At 38.9% G+C, this 23,768-nt stretch overlaps 1 protein-coding gene across 23 annotated transcripts in view; it reads right to left on the bottom strand.

Annotated features, from left to right (window-relative positions):
- LOC139468530 (calcium/calmodulin-dependent protein kinase type II subunit delta-like) overlaps positions 1 to 23,768 on the bottom strand; it is a 135,895-nt gene that overhangs the window by 46,182 nt on the left and 65,945 nt on the right. For 14 of the 23 annotated variants that reach the window (XM_071250542.1, XM_071250543.1, XM_071250545.1 and 11 more), the window contains exons 6-11: positions 21,397 to 21,469; positions 15,918 to 15,944; positions 15,731 to 15,833; positions 14,521 to 14,604; positions 13,932 to 14,026; positions 644 to 766 (exon numbers count right to left, since the gene is read on the bottom strand). In XM_071250542.1, coding sequence (XP_071106643.1) covers positions 644 to 766; positions 13,932 to 14,026; positions 14,521 to 14,604; positions 15,731 to 15,833; positions 15,918 to 15,944; positions 21,397 to 21,469 — 505 coding nt within the window. Of the gene's footprint in view, positions 1 to 643; positions 767 to 13,931; positions 14,027 to 14,520; positions 14,605 to 15,730; positions 15,834 to 15,917; positions 15,945 to 21,396; positions 21,470 to 23,015; positions 23,089 to 23,768 lie in introns of all 23 variants that reach the window. The other 9 variants (XM_071250563.1, XM_071250564.1, XM_071250557.1 and 6 more) reach the window with 3 other exon arrangements.

The raw sequence follows: 23,768 nt of genomic DNA, 5'->3' as shown, positions 1-23,768 counted from the left end.
ATATTATTGCACTTATATGGCGACGTTCATGCACGTGTATGTGTGGCTGCTCATACTAGTCCGGACTGATGCCGATTTATAGTGGTAGCACACTGAGATACCATGACGCAGTTTATCATGGATACCCCACTCAGACACAGTATACTGACTCCGGGCCTACCAGTTCTTGTTTTAGTCCCGTAATGCCAAGCACCAGACAGGGTGCCAACAAGTACCATCTTTTAATGTCTTTTGGTATGACGAGGCCAGGGATCAAATCCCGGACCTTCGGCTCTCCAGATGGACGCTCAACCACAAGACCATGGAGGCAGTCATTTTCAATGCACACAAATAACCTGAGTGTCACTATCTGCATGGAACACAAGGTCCAACACTCATCAATGCATGGTCAGTACACCACTTGTGTGTGAGGAAGGAATCGGTCAGCCACTGTGGAACCATTGTCTATTCATAAGGGTCATCTTCTTTATAAGAAAGACCCAAATTTGTAAAACTGTTTGGATGCAAAACTTACTGCCAGAAATGTTAGTCAAAAAACACCCAAATGGGTCAAATTACTTTGAAACAAGTTTGAAGAAGTAATATATGCCCTGACAACTTCCCCCCCGCAGTGAACAGTGATGAGAAGGAAGAATGTACTCACGCATATCCAGGGGTGTTTGAGGGCCTCCGAGGCTGTGATCCTCTTGGCTGGGTTGACAGTGAGCATACTGTTGATGAGGTTCTTGGCCTCAGGAGTAACTGTGTCCCACTCAGGTGAGGGGTACTGAAAAATAACAATCAGAACCATCAATATCACACTACCCATCAAGTTGAAGAACGAAAAAACATAGTTTGAAACATTTTTTGTTTGCTTGTTGTTTAACGCCACACTTAGCAATATTCCAGCCATATGATGGAAGTCTGAAACTAATCGAGTCTGGACCTGACAATCCAGTGATTGATATTTAAACATGTGATTGTTGCAAATTTGTTACCTTTGGTGATGGGAGAGAAGATGAACCTATTGTTTAAAGGGAAGTTGTTTGTTAAGAAGCTCATTCCTTTCCCTCTGCTCGTGGAATGATTCTTTGGGACACGTGGGACCACTCTCTCACTCACTATGTACTTTGCTTGACATAAGGGTGAGTGAGTGAGTGAGTGAGGTTTTACGCCGCTTTTAGCAATATTCCAGCAATATCATGGTGGGGGACACCAGAAATGGGCTTCACACATTGTACCCATGTCGAGAATCGAACCCGGGTCTTCGGCATGACGAGCTAACGCTTTAACCACTAGGCTACCCAACCGCCCCCTTGACATAAGGGAAAGTTGACAATTGGAAAGTTAAAGTCATCCCTCTTGTCATTCAGCCTTGTGGAGAGTTTTAAAAGGCACACGCAGCTTTGACTTATACAGGGTGCCATTGTACAAAGGAATCTTAGCGCTAAGGTGATCGTAACTCCCATACTTTACATAGACTTATGATCATCACAGCACTAAGGTTTTGTACCCTGGTACTTATTACAATCAAAAGAAGTTAAAGACCACCCAAGTTTTTCACATGACTATAGTTATCTGTAATTGCTGGTTGGTATTGCAACATACAGCCTTCGAATTGCGAGTGTGCTTGAACTTGTTTGTGGTACATATTCACTTGACACCAAGGTCTGGAAACCATTAGGTAGCTATTCAAGATATTGTTTAACAAAAACACTTCTCTGTAGTCATTAGAACAGCCATATTCAGACAATGTGCATGGTATGACATTTCACAAGCCATAACTGTTAATCACGCAGAAATAGTAATGCTCTTGATCAGAGCTGAACTTTTCATATATGTGACTGCAAGACTCGTATATATATAAACTGCAACAATACATGTTGGAAGATGCAAATATTACTGTTGTGACTTTTGGGGCTATTTTCACTATTGTGAATGTATTGCAGGAAGGATTTTTATTGAAAAAAATAATTATGCTTCATATTGATGGGGAAAAAAGAATTTGCCTGCCACCAAAATTGCATTGTTGTAATATGTTTTGAAGAAAGGAAATTTCATTTATAAAATATCAGGTTTTGCTGTAGCTCAATACAAAATCCCAACCCATAGTTTCTAAATGTTAAATATATCCAGCCATATACAAAAGTGCTACAGTTATTATGTTTTTAATACATATACAAAATCTTTAACCAACATAATAACAATATTGGAATATATTATTCCCTGTAAAATTAATAGTTTCATATGCAATTTCTTCCGATAATTGCATCAAAATGTGTTTAAGTTTTATTTAGGGGTATCTTTTAACTGAATCATCAACAGATCAGGGAGAACGAGTGTAAAGCTGCGAAGTGGGTTTATTCTATGAGACAAATACACACAAACATTGTAATATCTGCATACAAAACAATGTCAAGCAGAACATGAAATATAACAGAAATGGTAAACCATCATGTCTGGTGATGTATTGCTGCAAATTTCACATTTTCATTGATAAAGTTTGTTACCTCCTATAGTTTACCAGAAGCAATACCATGTAGGTTTTGACTGCTCTAATCCCCCCCCCCCCACCAATCTTTTTATTCCCAAATACTGCATCCTCTATTGGGAGATGCACATAATGCTTGTATGAGAACTATTCTCAAGAAAATATGGTAGTTTAAGTTATAAGATACATATTTTATGACACTGCAATGTTGCTGAAACACTTCAATCATGCTGAGCGATATAAAAAAACAAAAAGCCCCAAGGCCCCAAAAGCGTCCCTTCTCGCCTATACAGTGGAAGAGTAAACTTTATATGTGCATGCTTATAGAAAGAACTGTCTTCCTACAACGTGATGTTAGTGACTGGTAAATCTACTTGTGTACTCCTCATATTGCAGACAGACAGGAGCACTTCAGTCAACAAATTGTATTAATCTTGATCTGATGCCAGTCCCCTTTGACATTTCATTTTAATCTTGACAAAGAAGAAAATCGAAGCTAATACAAAGTTTCACTGATAGTAGATTGTGAAGTCAGAGAAGGAAGAAATATGGGACAAAAGGCTTGCCTAGATTCACAATGGGAGTGGGGCGGATCATTTTCAAATACAAACTAACCGGTTACAAAACAATGTTTCCAAAGATGGTTTTTAATGACATGGACAATATCTGAAAAAGTGTTTTCATCTTACTGGAATGCCATTTGCATGAAGCATGAATCAGTTACATGTTAAATGTCACAACTCTTGCAACATGCTGTTAATAACATTGTCATCAAACAATGCTTCATTTTACCTGGTGTTGGTATTCACCCAGAACATCCAACAGATACAGTGGGTGGGTATTTGAGTAAGTGAGTTGGGTTTAACATTGCTCAGACCAGTATTTCAGCAAAATAACAGCGTGTCACCTCTGAACTAATCCTGACACTGTGGACTGAACCAATCCTGACAGTGTGGACTGGACTGGACTGAACCAATCCTGACACTGTGGACTGAACCAATCCTGACAGTGTGGACTGGACTGGACTGAACTAATCCTGACACTGTGGACTGAACCAATCCTGACAGTGTGGACCGGACTGAACCAATCCTGACACTGTGGACTGAACTAATCCTGACACTGTGGACTGAACCAATCCTGACACTGTGGACTGAACCAAATCTGACACTGTGATTGAACTAATCCTGACACTGTGGACTGAACCAATCCTGACACTGTGACTGAACCAATCCAGACACTGTGGACTGAACCAATCCTGACACTGTGACTGAACCAATAATGACACTGTGACTGAACCAATAATGACACTGTGACTGAACCAATCCTGACACTGTGACTGAACCAATAATGACACTCACTGTGGACTGACCTATGGCTTGTCAAGTTATATTGGTGATTTCCAAGGCTTTTTTTCTCAATGCTGACACTAAAAATCAAGACTTATCAAGTGGGACTTTAGCTCTTCGAACAGAAGTCAACCTGTAGCTTTTACTGCTGTGACACTGAATTCCTAGAGATTCTGAGATGATAGATGAAGCCTACATTTATCAAGGAAATTATCTGCTTGTCAAAATTCTTTTTTTTAATTTTCATTGTTTAAGTAATTGGAAAATTATTTAAAAAAGAATTTTAAATATTATCTGTCTCCCCCCATTTCCTGATAACAGTTGCTGTCTGCTCATTAACATGAAGAAATACTGGGAAATACCTCTGTTTTCGAAGGTTCGTATGAATAACATGTGCATCATTTCTTCAATGTCTGGTATCATTAGAAAACTTATGGCATCACAAATATGACGTTAACCTCCCTTGAAGTTTTGGAACTAATGAGGCAATGAAAACTGAGGTGTCATTTGACTTATATTAAATGTGATCACATGAACAGATGGAAATAATAACTCAGATGTAAGTTTGACAACTGTCACATATATTTTTGTTGACTTTATTTATTACTTTACAGAATTATTTTAAATATTTGCTTGAAATGTCTTTATTTTTCGCTTTGACGTTCTATTTTTTCGATAACATAGTGAATACATTTTTAATCTATCGATAAAATATAATAAATTGAAATGAAATATGTATTTCAGACATTGTGAAATGTGAAAGATTTAATAAATAAATTGTATGACAGGTAAGTTCATACAATTATATATTATTATGACAAGTTACGGCTTGGCTGGTGTCCCGGGCTGTGGTGTCTGGGGACTCACTTGTGGCTAGTGTCCCACCCCTGCAGTGTTGAAAGAGTTAAAATTCAAGGACTTGTCAAGCCTGTATGAACCTTGCAAGTCAGCGAGTCTGTCCAACCGATCCTGTTATTTGCCTCTTACAACAACCAAAGGTTGCCAAAGACCAATTCAAACCAGACATGCGTTTGTGAAACAGCTCCATGCACAGATCATTTCTACACAAGCCCACGTTTGTAAAGTGATCATCACGGTATATCAAAATGGCTGCACACTGGAGGGCTTAAGTCAGCCTTTGTCATATATCAAATTCAAAAAGAAATATGCCAGTGCAAGCAAATTTCTTATAATAGTGCTCTATAACTCATGTGATACGAAGTGACAGTTATATTACACATCCAGCCCTATTTTGGTATAAATATCTATAGTGTGTTAAAGAAAACATGGTGAAAAAGAATCTTTGAGACAGTAAAACAGTTCTTGTACAACATGGTTTAGGGCAAAAATGTTGTGTGCAAATAGTGATGCCTCAAACATTGTGTGCAAATAGTGATGTCTCAAACAAACTTGGATCTTTTGATGGTCACTACACACACAACATCAGATGTTGATAAGACATAGCTGGATCCTCATACAACATTTCAGCTGTATCGACCTTGAAGTGTCAGGGGAGATGTCAAAACTGGCTGCATCAAATTTCTTAATGATACCTGCTGAAATGGCTGTGTTATGGCCAAAATTTTCAATAAGGCTGCCATGTCTAAAATCATATCGGATTTCTTTTAGAGACAACGTAGCTGGGACCATTCAACAACTTTTCAGCTCCATAGGCCTTGTAGTGTCAACAGTCAGCAAGATTCCAATTGTAAGACAGTCTGTCAGTAACTGGGCTGGAAATCCAATGGTTCAAAAGATGCATTGGATACATCACTGTGCTAAGATTAAACAAAATCAAAAACCATTTGATGAAAACCAACTATCCACATTCTAAAGCTTTCAGTTAATATTTTTCAAATCCTTGACAGATAGTTCTGGCAAATACTTTGCACATGATTGCATAAGTGACACAGCTGTGTTATCCGCCCATGTAAAAGTGGACCAATGACTAGTCTCCTAGGCAATTAACTACACCTGGTCTTATAATGTCTGAAGTAAGGCTATTCTCTGATAATATCAACCTGTTACAGCGTCAACAGCTGATACACTACTTCCACTTCCTCAAAACTTCTACAGGTCATTAAGGCCATCTTTTAACATCAACCATAATTGTGTGGCGTGGCGTGGCGTGGCGTGGCGTGGTGGGGTGGGCGTGGTGGGGTGGGTGTGGGCTTGGGCGTGGGTTTGGGCGTGGCATGGCGTGGTGGGCGTGGTGGGCGTGTCGTGGCTTGGCTTGGCTTGCTTGTACTAGTCCAGACTAATATTGGTTTTATAGCTGTAGCCCATTGACATACCTTGCTGCAGTTTACATGAATACCCCACTCAGACACAGTACACTGACTCTGTGCATCAAATCCTGGCTTTATTCTCTTTATGCTGAGTGCCAGGCAGGGAAACAACTCCCCTTGCAACAAGGTACAGAGTGCTGGAGGCCTATTCTAACCTAAGTCCTGACAAATTTACAGTGCATGGAAGTACAGAGTGCTGGAGGCCTATTCTAACCTAGGTCCTGACAAATTTACAGTGCATGGAAGTACAGAGTGCTGGAGGCCTATTCTAACCTAGGTCCTGACAAGTTTACAGTACATGGAAGTACAGAGTGCTGGAGGCCTATTCTAACCTAGGTCCTGACAAGTTTACAGTACATGGAAGTACAGAGAGCTGGAGGCCTATTCTAACCTAGGTCCTGACAAGTTCACAGAACATGGAAGTACAGAGTGCTGGAGGCCTATTCTAACCTAGGTCCTGACAAGTTTACAGTACATGGAAGTACAGAGAGCTGGAGGCCTATTCTAACCTAGGCCCTGACAAGTTTACAGTACATGGAAGTACAGAGTGCTGGAGGCCTATTCTAACCTAGGTCCTGACAAGTTTACAGTACATGGAAGTACAGAGAGCTGGAGGCCTATTCTAACCTAGGCCCTGACAAGTTTACAGTACATGGAAGTACAGAGTGCTGGAGGCCTATTCTAACCTAGGTCCTGACAAGTTCACAGAACATGGAAGTACAGAGTGCTGGAGGCCTATTCTAACCTAGGTCCTGACAAGTTCACCGAACATGGAAGTACAGAGTGCTGGAGGCCTATTCTAACCTAGGCCCTGACAAGTTTACAGTACATGGAAGTACAGAGTGCTGGAGGCCTATTCTAACCTAGGTCCTGACAAGTTCACCGAACATGGAAGTACAGAGTGCTGGAGGCCTATTCTAACATAGGTCCTGACAAGTTTACAGTACATGGAAGTACAGAGAGCTGGAGGCCTATTCTAACCTAGGTCCTGACAAGTTCACCGAACATGGAAGTACAGAGTGCTGGAGGCCTATTCTAACCTAGGCCCTGACAAGTTTACACTTTTCATGGAAGTACAGAGTGCTGGAGGCCTATTCTAACCTAGGTCCTGACAAGTTTACAGTACATGGAAGTACAGAGCGCTGGAGGCTATTCTAACCTAGGTCCTGACAAGTTCACAGAACATGGAAGTACAGAGTGCTGGAGGCTATTCTAACCTAGGTCCTGACAAGTTTACAGTACATGGCAGTACGGCGTATAAAAGTTGCCTTTGGGCTAATGGCTTATTTTTCCCTGAGACAATTTCCCAGTTGAACTGTGGTCACTGCCCATCTCCTGGCATGAATCCAAACATTATCATTGGCTCATAACATAATTATAGCTTCAATTGCAAAGGAGTCTGGAGGGGAATGCCCTGCAAATGAGAATTGAATGCCTGATAATATTTCTTATTGGAAAACTATCATTCGATTTAACATGTGATGATTCCTAAAGATCTATTCCCAACTGGGATGCAAACAGTGTGTCCTACGATGCTAATATAACAAGCATATATATAATCCCCCGCCAATATGACATGTCCGGTTGTGTGCAATGCATTAGCTCCTGTGAACTATGTTCACTGGGCCTTTTTGTAAATGGCCTAATTTGCAGCACTAAAAAAAGTTATTACTGGTGTTGTTTCCAATCTGCAGTTTATGATAGAATGTGTAACTGTATTTGGAATGAGTAAGGATGAGACAAATGGACAAACAACTTCTTTATTACAATTAGGATCGATGATTTCGGTGTAGGTTCTAACACCGTTATCAAGCAAGTGAAGTACAGAGTATGGTTGACAAGAATATATACAGGATAGGAGGCAGTTTTTATACTGTTGAGTAGGTTTAAGACCAGTTACACTGTTGTATTTGTAATGAGTTGTGTTTCGGCGTAAAGTTAGTTAATGAATGCAACAACCGTGTCCATGACACTTTTGGAGGAAGACACACAAGCAATGCAGAACTTACCAACAAGAATGGAAATGTATTCAATACTGCGAGATGACATTATGTGCCAAGTTTTGTGAAGAAATATGGTAAGGTTTTCAAGATCTGCTCCGGAAATGAGAACTACCGCCATTTTCAGTGTAGATCAAAGTCGTTGCTATTGAAACTCGATAAATAATTTTTTTTTAAAACCCAAACTATCAAAAGGCACCAGTTCACCACTAGACCTATCTATGTCCCAAGTTTGATAAAGAAATATGGTACGGTTTTCAAGATCTGCTCCAGAAACGAAATGTGATGGACGGACGGACGGGACCCATTCCGATATCCCCCTTCCACTTCGTGGAGGGGGATAATAACCTCTAACCATTCAACAATCACAAGGTAATGCCCAGGTAAGGGACCAACTATTTGATATTCTGGCCCAGGGATTTTGTATGGAGATTTGATATATTTTCAGCTTCAGCTGCAAAACCAGATATTTTTTTATTAAAAACTATCAGCCTGAATCTTTTTCAAGAAAAACATCTTGCAAAATGTAATTGTTGAGGGAGGCAAGTTCTTTAATTTTTTCAAAAGTCTGGAGCAGAACTATTTTATTCAAGAATTTTCAAATGTGTAAATAACAAAGGCATTTTGGATGTTTTAAAGACCAGTTACAAACATCACTTACATGTATTGAAATATGTCCTGATAAAATTATTTCAGAGTAGAATTTTTTCTTGAATACACAACTATGACAAGCATTCCATGGGTATTATGGCTTAGAATTGGTCCCCAGCAACCTATGAGGTGACTTGATGGATTGGGTACTCAGGTTTGATGACTTGGATGATTGTGTTGCTCATAATGCTAATCACAGTCATGATCATGATCAACCATCCACTATTCATCTGTTCGTGATTTTTTTTTACCTGGATTTCACAACAAATTCTTCTATTTCACAGTCAAACATGTTCAACTGCTTGCCATTTGTCAGCAACAAGAATGGATGTATTCAACTGGAAATCCAAATACCCAGTAAACAAGGTCATATTTATTTTTTAACCATGGCAAAAGTGCACAATGGCAAAGCACAATTGATCTTCTTGTCTGACATTTATGCCACTTGGAATTGTGGTGGAAGATTTTAAGCATGAATGCCAAGATAATAACTGCCCTATATATTGAATGTCATGTCAGATTGCTACAAATGGGATTTCAGACTTACAGTATCAGATGGCAATAATATGTCCCTTTTTGCAAATAAAGATCAAAGGTTAGCAACTTCTGAAACTTTGCTGTTGACATAAAAGTTAGATAATGAGATATGCAAAACATCAAAGTTTGTATGCACATTCCTTTTGATTATGATACCAACACTGCATATAATGCCCAAGTCATGAAGGGGCTTGACTGAGGGTGCAGTCAGCATGTAAGGTGTCTGAAAACAAGGGCTGCAACCCCCTCTTGATCAACACATTGAAGTTATGGCCTAATATTTCATTTGTATATCTGACTGATTGTTTCCATTTCCATATCTAGGAAGCACAAAAAGATATGTGACCTTCCATTGAACATGGCTTGCACAATATCACCTTTGTAGGTGAGGTGAGGTGAGGTGAGGTGAGGTGAGGTGAGGTGAGGTGAGGTGAAATGGGGTTTAACGTCGCATCCAAGATTATTGCACTTATAAAGCGACGTGCATGTACGTGTGTGTTTGTGTGGCTGCTTGTACTAGTCCGGACTGATGCCGATTTATAGTGCTAGCTCACTGAGATACCATGCCGCAGTTTTAACATGAATACCCCACTCAGACACAGTATACTGACTCCGAGCCGACCAGTCCTTGTTTTAGCCCCTTAATGCCGAACACCAGACAGGGTAACAACAAGTACCATCTTTTAAGGTCTTTAGGTATGACGCAGCCGGAGATCAAACCCCGGACCTTCCGCTCTCCGGGTGGACGCTCTACCACTAGACCACGGAGGCAGTCTCACCTTGGTAAGGACTGTAGTTCTATGCATATTGCTATCAGAGACCTAAATTCACAAATGCTTGACTGTCCCAGACATGTTTGTTTGTTTGTTGTTCAATGCCTCCCTCAGCAATATTCCAACTATATGACGGCGGTCTGTTAAATAATTGAGTCTGGACAAGCCAATCCAGTGTTTGACATCATGAGCATCAATCAACGCGATTGGGATATGATGACATGCATCAGCCAATTCAGCGAGCCTGACAACCCGATCCCGTTAGTCGCCTCTTACGACAAGCATGTGTTGAAGACCAATTATAACCAGGATGTTCATGGGTGTAGCAATCTTACTAGTGTGCGTCCTACTATAGAACAAGGGAGACATTTCATATTGCAATCCTTCTAGAATAGGGCCCTACTATCAAGCTCCTTGCAACGATAGCCCGTTCGCGGAGCTGTCTATACTATCGCTGCCACCAGTCAAAACTGCCCACTGTGATAGGTGGCCCCAACCATGCTTGGAGTTGAACTTGCAACCGAATGACCGTTATGTTTACTAACAAGTGACGACTGTCGTGACGCTGCATACAGTTACCGCTGCTAAATTACTTTTTGTTTGTCAATTTGAATTTTTAGTTCATCAAAACTATCATCTTTAATTGATATAGTAAGAATGTAAGGGAGAAGTTGGTTGATTTTTTCCGTTAGTCTGCAATCTCGAACCAATCTGATTATTAAAACAACAAAGTCAATTCATCTGGAAAACATGGTCAGTCGTAAACCTTTTCAAAATGAAATATGATGACATTCCCAAAGACAAAAAGAAAAGTATAAATGTTACTACATTTGGGGTTAAAGGGCTAATTTCAAGATTCTTGTAATGGCTGCGCCAACACTGGTGGCAACGATGTTACCTAGAGCGTAACAAAGGTGTCACGCGCTGGGAAGGAGCTTGCCCTACTATACAACAAGGGAGATAATTCACATTGGAAACCTTCTAGAATGGGGCCCTACTATAGAACAAGGGAGACAATTCATGTCGCAATCCTTCCGGTGTGGGGCCGTACTATACAACAAGTAAACTACTTTTATATTGAACACGCTTGTGCGAGTGTGCATACTAGTCCGGTCTGATACCGATTTGTAGTGCTAGCCCACTGAGATACCATGCTGCAGTTGAACATGAATACCCCACTCACACACAGGATACTGACTTTGAGCCGACCAGTCCTGGCTTTAGCCCCTGAATGCCAAGCGCCAGACAGGGTAACAACAAGTACCATCTCTTAACGTCATTTGGTATGATGTGGCAGGGGATCTAACCCCGGACCTTCCGCTCTCAAGGCAGATGCTCTACCACTAGAGTACGGAGGCGGTCGGAACATACAAGAGATCATGTAATAATGCCCTGAGGTGAAACACAGTGAACAGTGAGTGAGTGAGTGGTGCTTAATGTCACTTTAACCAGTATTTCAGTTACATCACAGTGTGTCAGGGCGGTCGGGCAGCCTAGTGGTTAAAGCGTTTGTTGTTACGCCGAAGACCCAGGTTCAATTCCAGACATGGGTACAATGTGTAGAGCCCATTTTTGGTGTCCCCACCGTGCTGGAATATTGCTAAAAGCGGCGTAAAACCATACTCACGCACTCATAGTGTCGGCTTAATATGGAAGGAAAGCCCAAAGTGTGAATTATTTTGGTGAAACCCATCATCAAGGGTATGGCGCTGACACAGCGGAATCAGGATTCTATCAGGATTCGAAGCTTCTGTTGTCTGCTTACGACATAACTAAGGGACATAACTCCACACAGTGACTTCTTGCATCTAAGACGACTGGGCAAATCCTTGCCCTAAGTGTATTGCATAAAAGTCAGTGGGGTCGACAGATGAGTGAGTTTGCCTTCCCATGTGGCTATACAAAGTTATACTCAGTAATGGCAGCCATTATGGCCAGGTCAGCCCCATTTTGGAGAAGCTTTGATGAGCATAGGGTATTGGGGACTTGTCTTTGAAATATTGAAGAAGGCTACACAAGTTTTTAGAGTGATTGAGTGAGTGGGTTGGGTTGAGTGCCACTTTTAACAGTATTCAAGTTATATCATGGCGTGTCAGCTTGATGTGGGAGGAAGGCCAGAATTGATGCAGGTCTCAGACGTTTACCACTTTGGTGAAACCCATGTGTATGGATGGTGCTGACAATCCTAATACATAATCAGGGTGAAGTGGGATTCAAACCAATCACATAGGTTTCCGGCGTGTCCAAGGGATGCAACTGTGCACAGTGAATTGCGTCACCTTAGACGACTGCCCAATGGGTTGTCAAAATATAATGAAGGTTCAATGTACCATGTTCATATACTGTATGCAAGACAAAAACAAAACACTAATACAAATATCATATTCGAAATAAACCTGCATGATAGCCAAATCAAGTTGCAGTTTTTATAAGCGGAACACTTTTCAAGGGCAAGTGACTGTACTGTACATAAAGATAAAATCTATCTGCTAATCTGCTAAGGCCATTATTTGTTTTATTTGTTGGATCACAGATCAGATCTTCAGATCTGCACAACTTTAATACTGGACCACAAACATAGAAAGGCTATTAAAACTGTTCTGTCCAAGCTTAGATATGGATTATTCTGACAGTGAAATATGCACAAAAAGTGTGTACCATGTTCAGATAAAAAAAGGGCATGGTGTACACCACACATACTTGATTTGCGTAAATTACATGGTGTCCACATGTAGTTATATTCACTGATAACTTAACCTCTAAGCATATATTTGGTATTGCAGTTAGAGACAACCTTCTCATTATAATTCATATGGAAAATAACTTGTTACATGTACTAAAGGAGAAATGAAGGGGTGACATGTTGACACAGCAACTTACACAATTTAACAATAAATGTATATCAGTTTGTCCAGTTCATATGCCAAGAAGGTAAGAAATGTTCTTCCTTTCTGTTGAAAAGTTGTTTTGCAGAGAAGCTGTTATTAAAAAATAAAGACGTGGCAAGAGTGAAAAGAGTGAAATTGTGTAATTTACACGGAAACTATGGCCCAGTATCGAAATACTCCACTGATACAAGTATGAACAGAAATTGAGGTGAGGTGAAATGGGGCTTTAACGTCGCGTCAAAGATTATTGCGCTTATGTAGTGATGTGCATGCATGTGTGTGCGTGTGTGCGTGTGTATGTGCGTGCATGCGTGCGTATGTATGTGCACTAGTCCGGAATGATGCTGATTCATAGTCCACTGAGATAGCAGTTTAACATGAATACCCCACTTGGACACAGTATACTGACTCTGAGCCAACCAGTCCTTGTTTTAGCCCCTTAATGCCAAACACCAGGCAGGGTAACAACAAGTACCATCTTTTAACAACTTTTGGTATGAAGAAGCTCTAACACTTGACCACGGAGGCGGTTGAACAAAAATTGAAATTTCTCCATGGATACTTTACACATGAAAAACATTTTGTGATTACTCAGTGTTTTTAGACACATCTTCAACAACAGTGCTGAGCTCAGCTTTCATATTTCACCAAATCAATCAGTCATAGATATCTGGATATCTGCATTGAAAGTTTATGTTCCTAGATTGAGGCTGTCATTTCCATATCCAATACAAACCCCTCAGCATTGAAGATCTGGCTTAGAATTAGTCTTCAGCAACTCATTCTTGTCTCAGGATATTCATGATGTCAATCACTGGATTGTCTGGTCACAACTCAAATTACTGGAGACCACCGTCATATAGTTGGAATATTGGTGAGTTCAGCATTTAACAACAAACAAAAACAAACATTTTGGAAGAAGAAGACTGAATCAAAATAATCGAGACCTTGGCATGAACAAACTAAAATTGTACTTACATCATATGCACCGGCCTTAATCTGAGCGTATAACCTATGTTGGTCTTCATCCCAGAAAGGAGGGTAACCCACCAACAAGATGTATAATATCACACCTGAAAATACACAATATATTTCAATGTATTATTCATCAACATGCTACTTGTCTTCTATTACTTATAATTATATTTGTTTACCTGATTATAAAATACAGCACAAATGTAATTAACACACTGAATGAAATACCAGTCTCATCCAATCCTTGATGCTGTGGTACTAACCTGGTTCACCACTGCAACAATGCCAAGAGTTCTGTCCCTTTGATTTCAATACCATCACCATCAAGTACATTTAATACAGATAACCATGGCAACAGCTAATCATAAAAGATTAACTAGCATACATATGTTACATTTAACACAAAATGTCCTAAAAGAATGAATTAGGAACTTAATGATGAATAGGAAATGAATATTGAATGCAGTCATTATTCCAACCATCAATGGTACACAGGAGTTATTTCCCTTTGATCAGTCAATCTGGAATTGCCATCAACTAAAACCTTGTGTCTTCAGTCAACACACATTATTTCAGTGCATGTTCTACTCACCACAAGCCCAGATATCTACAGGTTTTCCGTATGGGTCTTTCCTGAGAACTTCTGGAGACAGGTAGCCAGGTGTGCCAGCGAAACCTGCAGACAGAAGAGAAGTTGTTTCAGACACATTCAAATCAATAATGACACAATAGTTAGTGAATGAGTGAGTTGGGTTTTACGCCGCTTTTAACAATATTCCAGTTATATCACGGCGTGTCAGCTTAATGTGTGAGGAAAGCCCGAAGTGATGCAGGTCTCAGACGTTTATCACTTCGGTGAAACCCACGAACACGAGTATGGTGCTGACAACCTAGAAACATAATCATGGCGAACCAGGATTCGAACCCAAAATCATAGGTTTCTGGTGTGCCCAAGGGAAGCATCTCTGCACAGCGAATCGCAGCACCTTAGACGACTGGGCCACCCGTGCCCCCAATAGAATGACATGAGACATACACAGCTACTACTCAGGCCAGAAAACAAGTCCTGATTTTAGACTTGTACCAATGTTCGAGTGTTTGTCCAGGTGATGATTAGACTTGCCCTTGCATGTGTTTGTGACATGTGCCACCGATGGGGCAGGATACGTTCACCTTTTCAGGAACACCTATTTTGGTATCATCACTCTTTGATAGTGATTATAAACACATGCTAGTGATGCAGTAGGAATTGTACAATGGACTCTTATGATACATGATGACTATTTAGATCTATGCATAAAGATTCAGTGTGACAAAACAGTATGCACAAAACTCTATGAATAGAGGGCTGACTTCAACTCTTTATCTCTTCAATCATCAACTTTCAGTGATCACCTGGTATCATCACTATTTAGTGATTCATAAACACATGCTCATGATATATTCGGAATCGTACATTTGATTTCTTATGAATGTGGAAAAGGTTTTGACACTTTTATCATTATGATGATGGAAATGTTTCTTGTCACTTGTATTTATTTCATTGTTCTGAGTTGCAGACTTATTCCAATTATCAAAGTGCTGTTCAAATGTTTGTTTGTGTCATCTAATGACTGATAGCAATGAACTCTAGAACGACCTTACATGCAAGGTAAGTAAGCTAAATGAATTATCTGAATCAGGCAACGGAGAAAGTCAATTACTAAACAGTTTTTATGTTAACTGCTAGCAAGGTCTTTGATTGTTCAGCTCCAACACAAAAAAAAAATGGCTGCCAATAATAAAAGGGAGCTAACTCTTACCAAACCATGCTTGCTGGTCTCCCTGTACTTCTATGGCAAGGCCAAAATCAGCTAGTTTGACAGCAGCTCCTTTTGCTTTACTGGCCAGAAGCAGGTTCTCTGGCTGTAAGTGAACAGAGAACATCATAACCCGCATGTGTGGTATCTTTGAAAAAACAAAAGCTCATATAACAAAATACATACATACTTTACTGGGCAGAAGCAGGTTCTCTGGCTGTAAGTGAATAGAGAGCATCATAACTACAATGTTTGGCATTTTTGAAAGAACAAAACCTCATTTAATAAAATACATATATACTTGAAATATAGAACTGATGAAAAAACATGTGATTGGTGATTTTGACCAATGAAACTACAGGTTTTTTCTTAATCTTAATTATCAACATTGTTTTCTGTGAACACACAAGATGTTTGATCTAATTAAATTAGAATAGTGTCTGATATTACTACTTTACTTTGTGGCTAGATTCCACAAGATAATGGGGTTAACAATGAGGTACTGAATGAAATGATATATCCATCCTAATATTCTCAGGACTGTATTACTTTTCAAACTTGGAGAGAGCAAAGTAATTCAGTGAATTGGGGTTAATGCTGCTTGAACAATATTCCAGTCATATCGCAGCATGTCAGCTTGATGTGGGAGGTAAGCCTAAAGTGATGAAGACGTAAAAGATTACCACTTCAGTAAAACCCACGATCATACTATAGTGCAGACAGACCTAGAGACATGATCACGGCGAACTGCTGAGAGTAAAGACTTCAGTATTCATAAACATTGATATGATCGATGATCTTGGTATGAACAAGGAAGTACATTATAGGATCCTACTTGTGATAGGGACAGTAGTGGAGCTGACAGACCATGGCTGGGGATCAGGGATTGGAAACCACTCATTGTGGTTCCTGGGAACCCAGGACACGTCACAGCCTAGCAAACTGTGCTACCTTAGGCCAGTGGGAAACCAAGCCCTTCACTGACTGAACAGGTCTGTTTGTGCCAAACTTAAGAAGGATTACACTTCAGGGGACACTGTGTCACAATATATACTCCTCAAAAAAAGTTAAGGACCACTTGATTCTTTCAAAGGACTATAGTTAATCTGTCATGGCATGGCAGATTAACTATGGTACTATGAAAGAATGGGGCAGTGCTTTACTTTTTTTGAGTTGGATATACCAGTGAGGCAAATGAAGCCTCATTGTGATGAGTGGTGGGCTACCAAACTGCTTCTCTTCCATGTGAGTGGCAGTAAGCACCTCACATGAACACAGATTATTGCCTGTCTATGCTTAATGATACACATGTGTTGCCTTTTATCGCACTACTAAAATGGAATTGTATCTTCAAATGTGTGAAAGTATCAATATATATTTCAGGTTTAAAATTCATATTTAGACATAAACTTGATCATAAAATGTTCACATAAAAAATTACTTAAATCATGGAAAAACTACAGAATGCCTAAACCATGTACACAAAGGGTGTTAATGTCATGAAGAATTGTTAAATAAAAAGGCACTTATTAGGTGATGCAATTAATTCCTACTGTAACTTATCAACCAGTTGTATGGGAATTACAGCTCTGCATCAACCAAGAACCTTCCTTTCTCTTGACAATTGTTCTCTCAAGGTCTATCACATTTAATCAATTATTACTGGTCAATATCATCCATATCATATGTTAGTGTCACAAATTTGTCAAAGAAAATGTGTTATGGACATTTATAACCATTCCGACATGATAACGAGGCTACTTAGCCAACAACAGACATAGACATGGGGACATGCATTAGTCCATAAGCTGTGATACATAGCAAGGGGTCATCAATATTCAGCTGAAAAGCTTTACATCGCCTATTCCGATCACAGATTGTTAGTAACTGATGAAGAGGCACTTCATCCTGAACACCTTATTCCATTTGACAGTTCCTTTTTAAGGATGTTTAGGACAAGATAAACATGTCCAACAAAAATTGCAGAACACCCTAAAACGAAACTTGTACCGTATTTTCTTGAGTATAGTGCGCACTTTTTTTAAAAAAAACCCCAGCTGTGTGGAAGGGGGTGTGCAATATACACGAATTATGAGTTTGGATGTTTTTTCCCCCATGGAAAGACATTACCGTGAGCACGAAACACTGGAAAAACCATGTCAACAAATCCATACTGAAGTACGCAAAATAATCATGTAATTACACTGTCTGGCTATAAAAAGTGTTCTTTGTATATCTGGACTTATGATTGTAACTTATTTCATTAATTTTATTCAAAATTCCTTTTAATATTGTTTTTATCAATTTCGGCGAAATCATGTGTGAAGCGATCGGAAGATCGCATAACTCACCGTTATTAACAGCAACCACGGTCAGAATACCGCTATTGACGCCTTGAAACCAACTTTAGTTGACAGAGAATGGATACATATATCATAAATGCCATACTTTCAATCGTTAAAAGTCATATCTGTTTTTGTTTGACGATTCTATGTCAACATGAAATTCTCGCTATCACGCGATCGCTTGCGCGTGAGCCTTGACGGTGACTTGTCAGACTGGTTCCATGTAAAAAATAATACCCGGGAATAGCGATCAGCTGCATCGCTTAGGGTTATTATTATTTTAAATATGTTTAGTAAAGGCTGCATATAATTAAGAAAATAATGGAATATATTATTCCTGATAAAAAAAAATAGTTTCAGATACAATTTTTGCTGATCCTTGCATTAAAAATCCTGTAAAGTTATATCTTTGGGTGTGTCTTGACCGAATCACCGGTCCATTCCAAGAAAACGTGTGTGCAGCTGATTGCTGTTTCCGGCTTAGTTTACGAGAAAATACACAAGGTAATCTTAATCCCTGGATATAAATCAATGCCTAGCAGGACAATAAATACTATTTAAACGGTAAATAAACATGTCTGGTGATTTTTTATCTCAAATTTCGAATTTGTACTGATGAAGTTTCTCATCACCCGTTCGTTTGCCGGACTTCGCTGAAAGGGTACGGTGTAATTTTTTTCTGCGCATAATATTCAAATTTCTTTTTTTTCCAAAATATTGAACCCCCTATACTCAAGAAAATACGACACTTCAGTATTATTTGCAAGAATTGAAAGTTGTCTGCAATATTCCAGTGGTATGCCAAGATAGGGTCAGCCAAACCAGTGGTCGACAGCATGAGCAACCATCAACACCACAATACAACACCTGAACCTCAACAGTCAGTTCCTGAAACACGCTTTGAGATTAAAGGGGATTTATTGTTTTCCTGGAATACTTATGGGGAGCGTTTAGTGATTAAAAACAAGCTTTGAGAGCAAAGGTGATCTAGTGTGCCCAGCAATACTTAGGTGGAGCTTTTGGTTATTAAAGATATTCCTGCATTGACAAGTGACCTTGAATGGCATTTTTTCCAAATCACATAACATAACACACCATGAATCACTGATATTACAACTTCCTAACTATGTGGCAGTACAATCATGTCCAAATGAAGCATATATTGGCAGGACATTGTACTGCATGGCCCTAAATGCCTCTGCTAACATGACTAAGGTTTGTGTTTGTGTGCAAAATTCCAAATCAAAAGAGTTTTAATTTACTTCATCAGATAAGAGACAGTGTCAGATTGATTATCCCCGAGGAAAACAAACTGTTTCTTTCCTATGTCACAGTCTAACAGTTAAAAGAAATATGTATAACAATAGAATCAATACATGCACTCCCCGAGGTTGCAGCATCGCCATGTCACAATGATCTGGAGAGGCTTTTAGAGAGAATCCATAATTTTCAGTCTTATTCCAGGAAGTTAATCCTGCATTCCAACCATGTTTGGCGATGTACGATTTTTTGACAAGTAATTTCATAAAGCTACTGAACTTGTGTTTTCATGAATAACTCTCCGGCAATAAGCTTGTTAATTGACGTCACATCACTGGTGAGGGGACACTCTCAATGCAAACGACCTTCAAGATACTCTTACATTGTAGGAAAAACGTTTCTTGCATGATGTTTTACAGATTCTCAAGGATCTTTTCAGATTAAATTTCTCAAAACACAAACCATCCCTATTGATTTCTATGAAGCTCCAGAAATAGTCTGCCATGTTGAAGCAATTATGACGCACAGTTCAATTCGACAAATCAATGCAGCTTGACGAGCCCCCCCCCCCAGTAAAATGAAAAGATGGCAGAATGGTTACTCAGGACAGACCAGACAATCGATTTTGAAAAACCTGAACATCTATAACCTAGCACCTTCACCTTAACGTACCCATCATAATATATCTACTAACGGCAGGACATTCATGAATACGATCATGTTGCTGAGGTGGACAGAGTTCTTGATGAACCATCACTGAGGATAAAGTTATGTGCCTTACCTAAACACAGTGAGGGAGTGAGTGAGTGAGTTGGGTTTAACGCCGCTTTTAACATTATTCCAGTTATATCACGGCATGTCAGCTTAATGTGGGAGGAAAGCCCGAAGTGATGCAGGTCTCAGACGTTTACCCCTTCGGTGAAACCCACGAGCACGGGTATGGTGCTGTCAAACATAGAAACATAATTGGGGCGAACCGGGATTCGAACCCACAATCATAGGTTTCTGGCGTGTCCAAGGGATGCAACTCTGCACAGCGAATCGCGGCGCCTTAGACGACTGGGCCACCCGTGCCCCCCACCTAAACACAGATACCAGACAGTTCTCCAAAAATAACCTGATATTCAATATGTGTTTGAGCTAATAAATCAAAAATATGTTCTAACTCTATAAACCTGATTTGCTTTACAATAAAGACTGTTTGAAATTTAGGTGCCTCATAAGGTTATTTATTGCCAACAAATTTACATTTTCTCTGATCCTTTGACAGAATTTGTGACAACAGAATCAATGCATCAATCATCTTAGACCTGGTTTGTGAAAGTATGTGTGGAAATGTCAACTGAACAGAATAATAAATATAATATGAACATTTTACAGATAAAAATACTGCTACAGCTAATTTTTTCAAATAACTAGTTAATATGTCATGGCCTGACAGATTGACTATTGACATGTGTTCTCTTGCTTCTTAAGAGTAATATATGCCAATAATAGGTAAATACATGCGATAATAGGTAAACACATAGTGTATCATTCCCCTAATGAATTAAAATACATGTGAATGAATTGCTACATACATGAACAACTAATACAATGTTTCTCATTTCAATGTCATTTAAAAAATCCACAGATACGAGCAGTTATCACATGGGTTTATTCAGTTATATTTGACAATATCTGTAGCTATATTGACAATGAACAAAGCTTTCAGCTTGTCCATCAAGTAAAAATAATTCTGCATATCACTTCGTCATGTTAAAAACATAAATAGAGAACAGGTATGTTAATAAATTTCGGACAGAGAATTGACAACTCATTCATTATTCAAATCACTTATAGAAGTTGTCTGATTACTTTAGACTAAACTAAACATAAAATGTATCCAGCCCTATTAGGCCAAATAATTACCTGTTACAGCTGATTAAATTATTAATTATTATGGCATATATGAATTATTGACAGGTTCGAAACAGCTGTTATCAACATGACAATTGGATATGAACAATGCATTTTTACATGATGAGCAAGCAGCTTTTAACAGCTGCGTGTCATGTGACTTACCTTAAGGTCTCTGTGGACAATACCATGTAGATGACAATAATTAACACTCTCTAATATTTGCTGCATGCAGTGACTGAAAGATAACATGGGAACAGCACTTCAGCATAAGCTTGCCTCTACAGTAGTATCTACATATCACAAGACAACATGCACCAGCCAGCGCCATCATCATCATCATCATAGGTATATTGAAACAATGCTGGTTAGATAAGCCCCCTCCATCATCATCATTATCATCATCTTCAGTATACTTCTTTGAACAATGTTGGTTAGATAAGCCATGCATATTTGCATATTGGTGTTACATTATTTACAGATGAGAAGTTACATGCTCAACTATAAGATTCTTTATTCTTGTCCATCTGAAGCATAAAGTGGTCTAAGTGACGAAAATAGCAACTATATATTCTTAATTCTACAGAACTATTGTGTTGATTATTTTGACCAAATAACAATGTCTTTGTATGTATGTAATTAGGCATACAAGAGTAGCTTGCCAAAATGGCATTTTTCAAATAATTATATTCATTTTTTTGGGAGAAATTTGAACTTCAATTCACTTCTCAACCTATATTTATTATTTACATGATACAAATCACTTTACATGTGTATAGTACACGAAAATGATATCCATCCTACAATGAATATCCCAACAGTATGCACATGAACAAGCTCCAGGGACATATGAATGATGACAGCATTGTGACACGTTGTGTTTACTTGCTAAAGGACAGTGTCGACACACAGCTGACATTCCTGATAGTTGGAGGAATCAGCCTGAAGACAGTGTGTCATACAGTCAATCACGGCAATGGTTCATATGCTTGATGAATAATAACTCTGGCTGTTGCATATTTTCTTCATAGTACATCTATACTTAGATTTCCAATCTAGGCCACAAACTCATTCCTACACATCTCCTGCATATTCATTTCCTGTTAATATTTATAACTTGGGATTGTAAATCTACTTTTAAATCAATTCTTGCAATTATATAGTTTGGTAAAAAATATAAAAAGAACATTTCAATGTTTTATACCACAATTGAAGATAGAGATATAAATTCATAATTCATTTATTGTTTAAAATGTCTTTTGAGGATTTCACAGTACATTAAGTACCAGAATGTAGAATATTAGAAGGGCAGTTGAGGAGAACAAATGTCCATCTTTTTGATTTTACAAACCCAATATTTCATTAAAAAATGCATTCATATTATTTGTTCAAAGGGTGTTTTGGTAAAAGAAAATCTTTGCATTCTGAGGACAAGCACTTTATATAAATCTGGATATAATAAAATATGAGTTGGCCAGAAATGGACATTACAATCAAAATGAGATGTAATGATCATTATGCACTCAAGAAGGTTCATAACAAGACCAAGTGCCAGTTTATCAGTGACAAAACCGTTTTGGAACATACCAATGATTAACTTGAAAAAGCTACAAAACCCTTGATGCTTCCAATTCCTGTTGACAATGCATAAAGTGTTAGTTGTCATGCAGAGGAATATGCAGTAGAAATCTAGGGATGAGTATGTGGCTGGACCGAAGCATACTAGACAGTCAACTTTGTCTACACTGGTGATTCCATGCGTTGGCCACGGCACGGACACCCACCTTCAAGTCACGGTGTATTACATGGTTTTGATGACAATGGTTAACACCCTCAAGAATCTGCTGTATACAGTGACTGAAATAACGCAGGGGAAATCCGCACATAAACAAATCTCTTGGCTTGTCATTTCACCAATAATGTGTTCAGTGACATGTCATGGAGGCTGTGAAGCATCCTTGGATGGTAATGTCATGTAAACGTTTCATGACATGCTGACAAACATACACCTCTGCCTTGTACTTTGTACTTGAATGTCACACTCAGCAATATTCCAGCTATATGCAGCCTGCAAGTCTGGACCAGACAATCCAGTGATTGATATTATGACATACATGGATATTGAGCATAATGACACGCTATCACCACACCTGACCAAATAACCCATGAAGTCCATATGACCAACATAGGTTGCTAAGGACCTATTTACACCCAGAATCCCCATGGTGTTTACTGTGTTGTCTAAATTTGGACAAAAATATTTTTAAGACAATTCTTTGAAGTACCAGTTCTGGAATCAGATGCATAACACTTACTGTAGAAACATCAATCCAAACTATTGATTGTTAAATATATGCTTGCTACACCTACCTAATACATCTCACACAAACATATCACAGTGTTTACTGCTACTGTGAAAATTCAAATAGTTTCCAATAAGGGACACATACCAACAATATCACTTTCTGGTTAAAACTAGATTCATTTCAACAGAACTATTTGAAGCTTAATGTCAGGAAAAACAATTCTGATCATGA

The sequence above is a fragment of the Haliotis cracherodii genome, unplaced genomic scaffold (assembly GCF_022045235.1).
Source record: "Haliotis cracherodii isolate W230 unplaced genomic scaffold, xgHalCrac1.p SCAF_2, whole genome shotgun sequence".
Classification (NCBI taxonomy): Eukaryota; Metazoa; Mollusca; class Gastropoda; order Lepetellida; family Haliotidae; genus Haliotis; species Haliotis cracherodii.
Note: the sequence above shows the minus strand (reverse complement) of the source record. Positions and strands in the feature narration are given on the sequence as shown.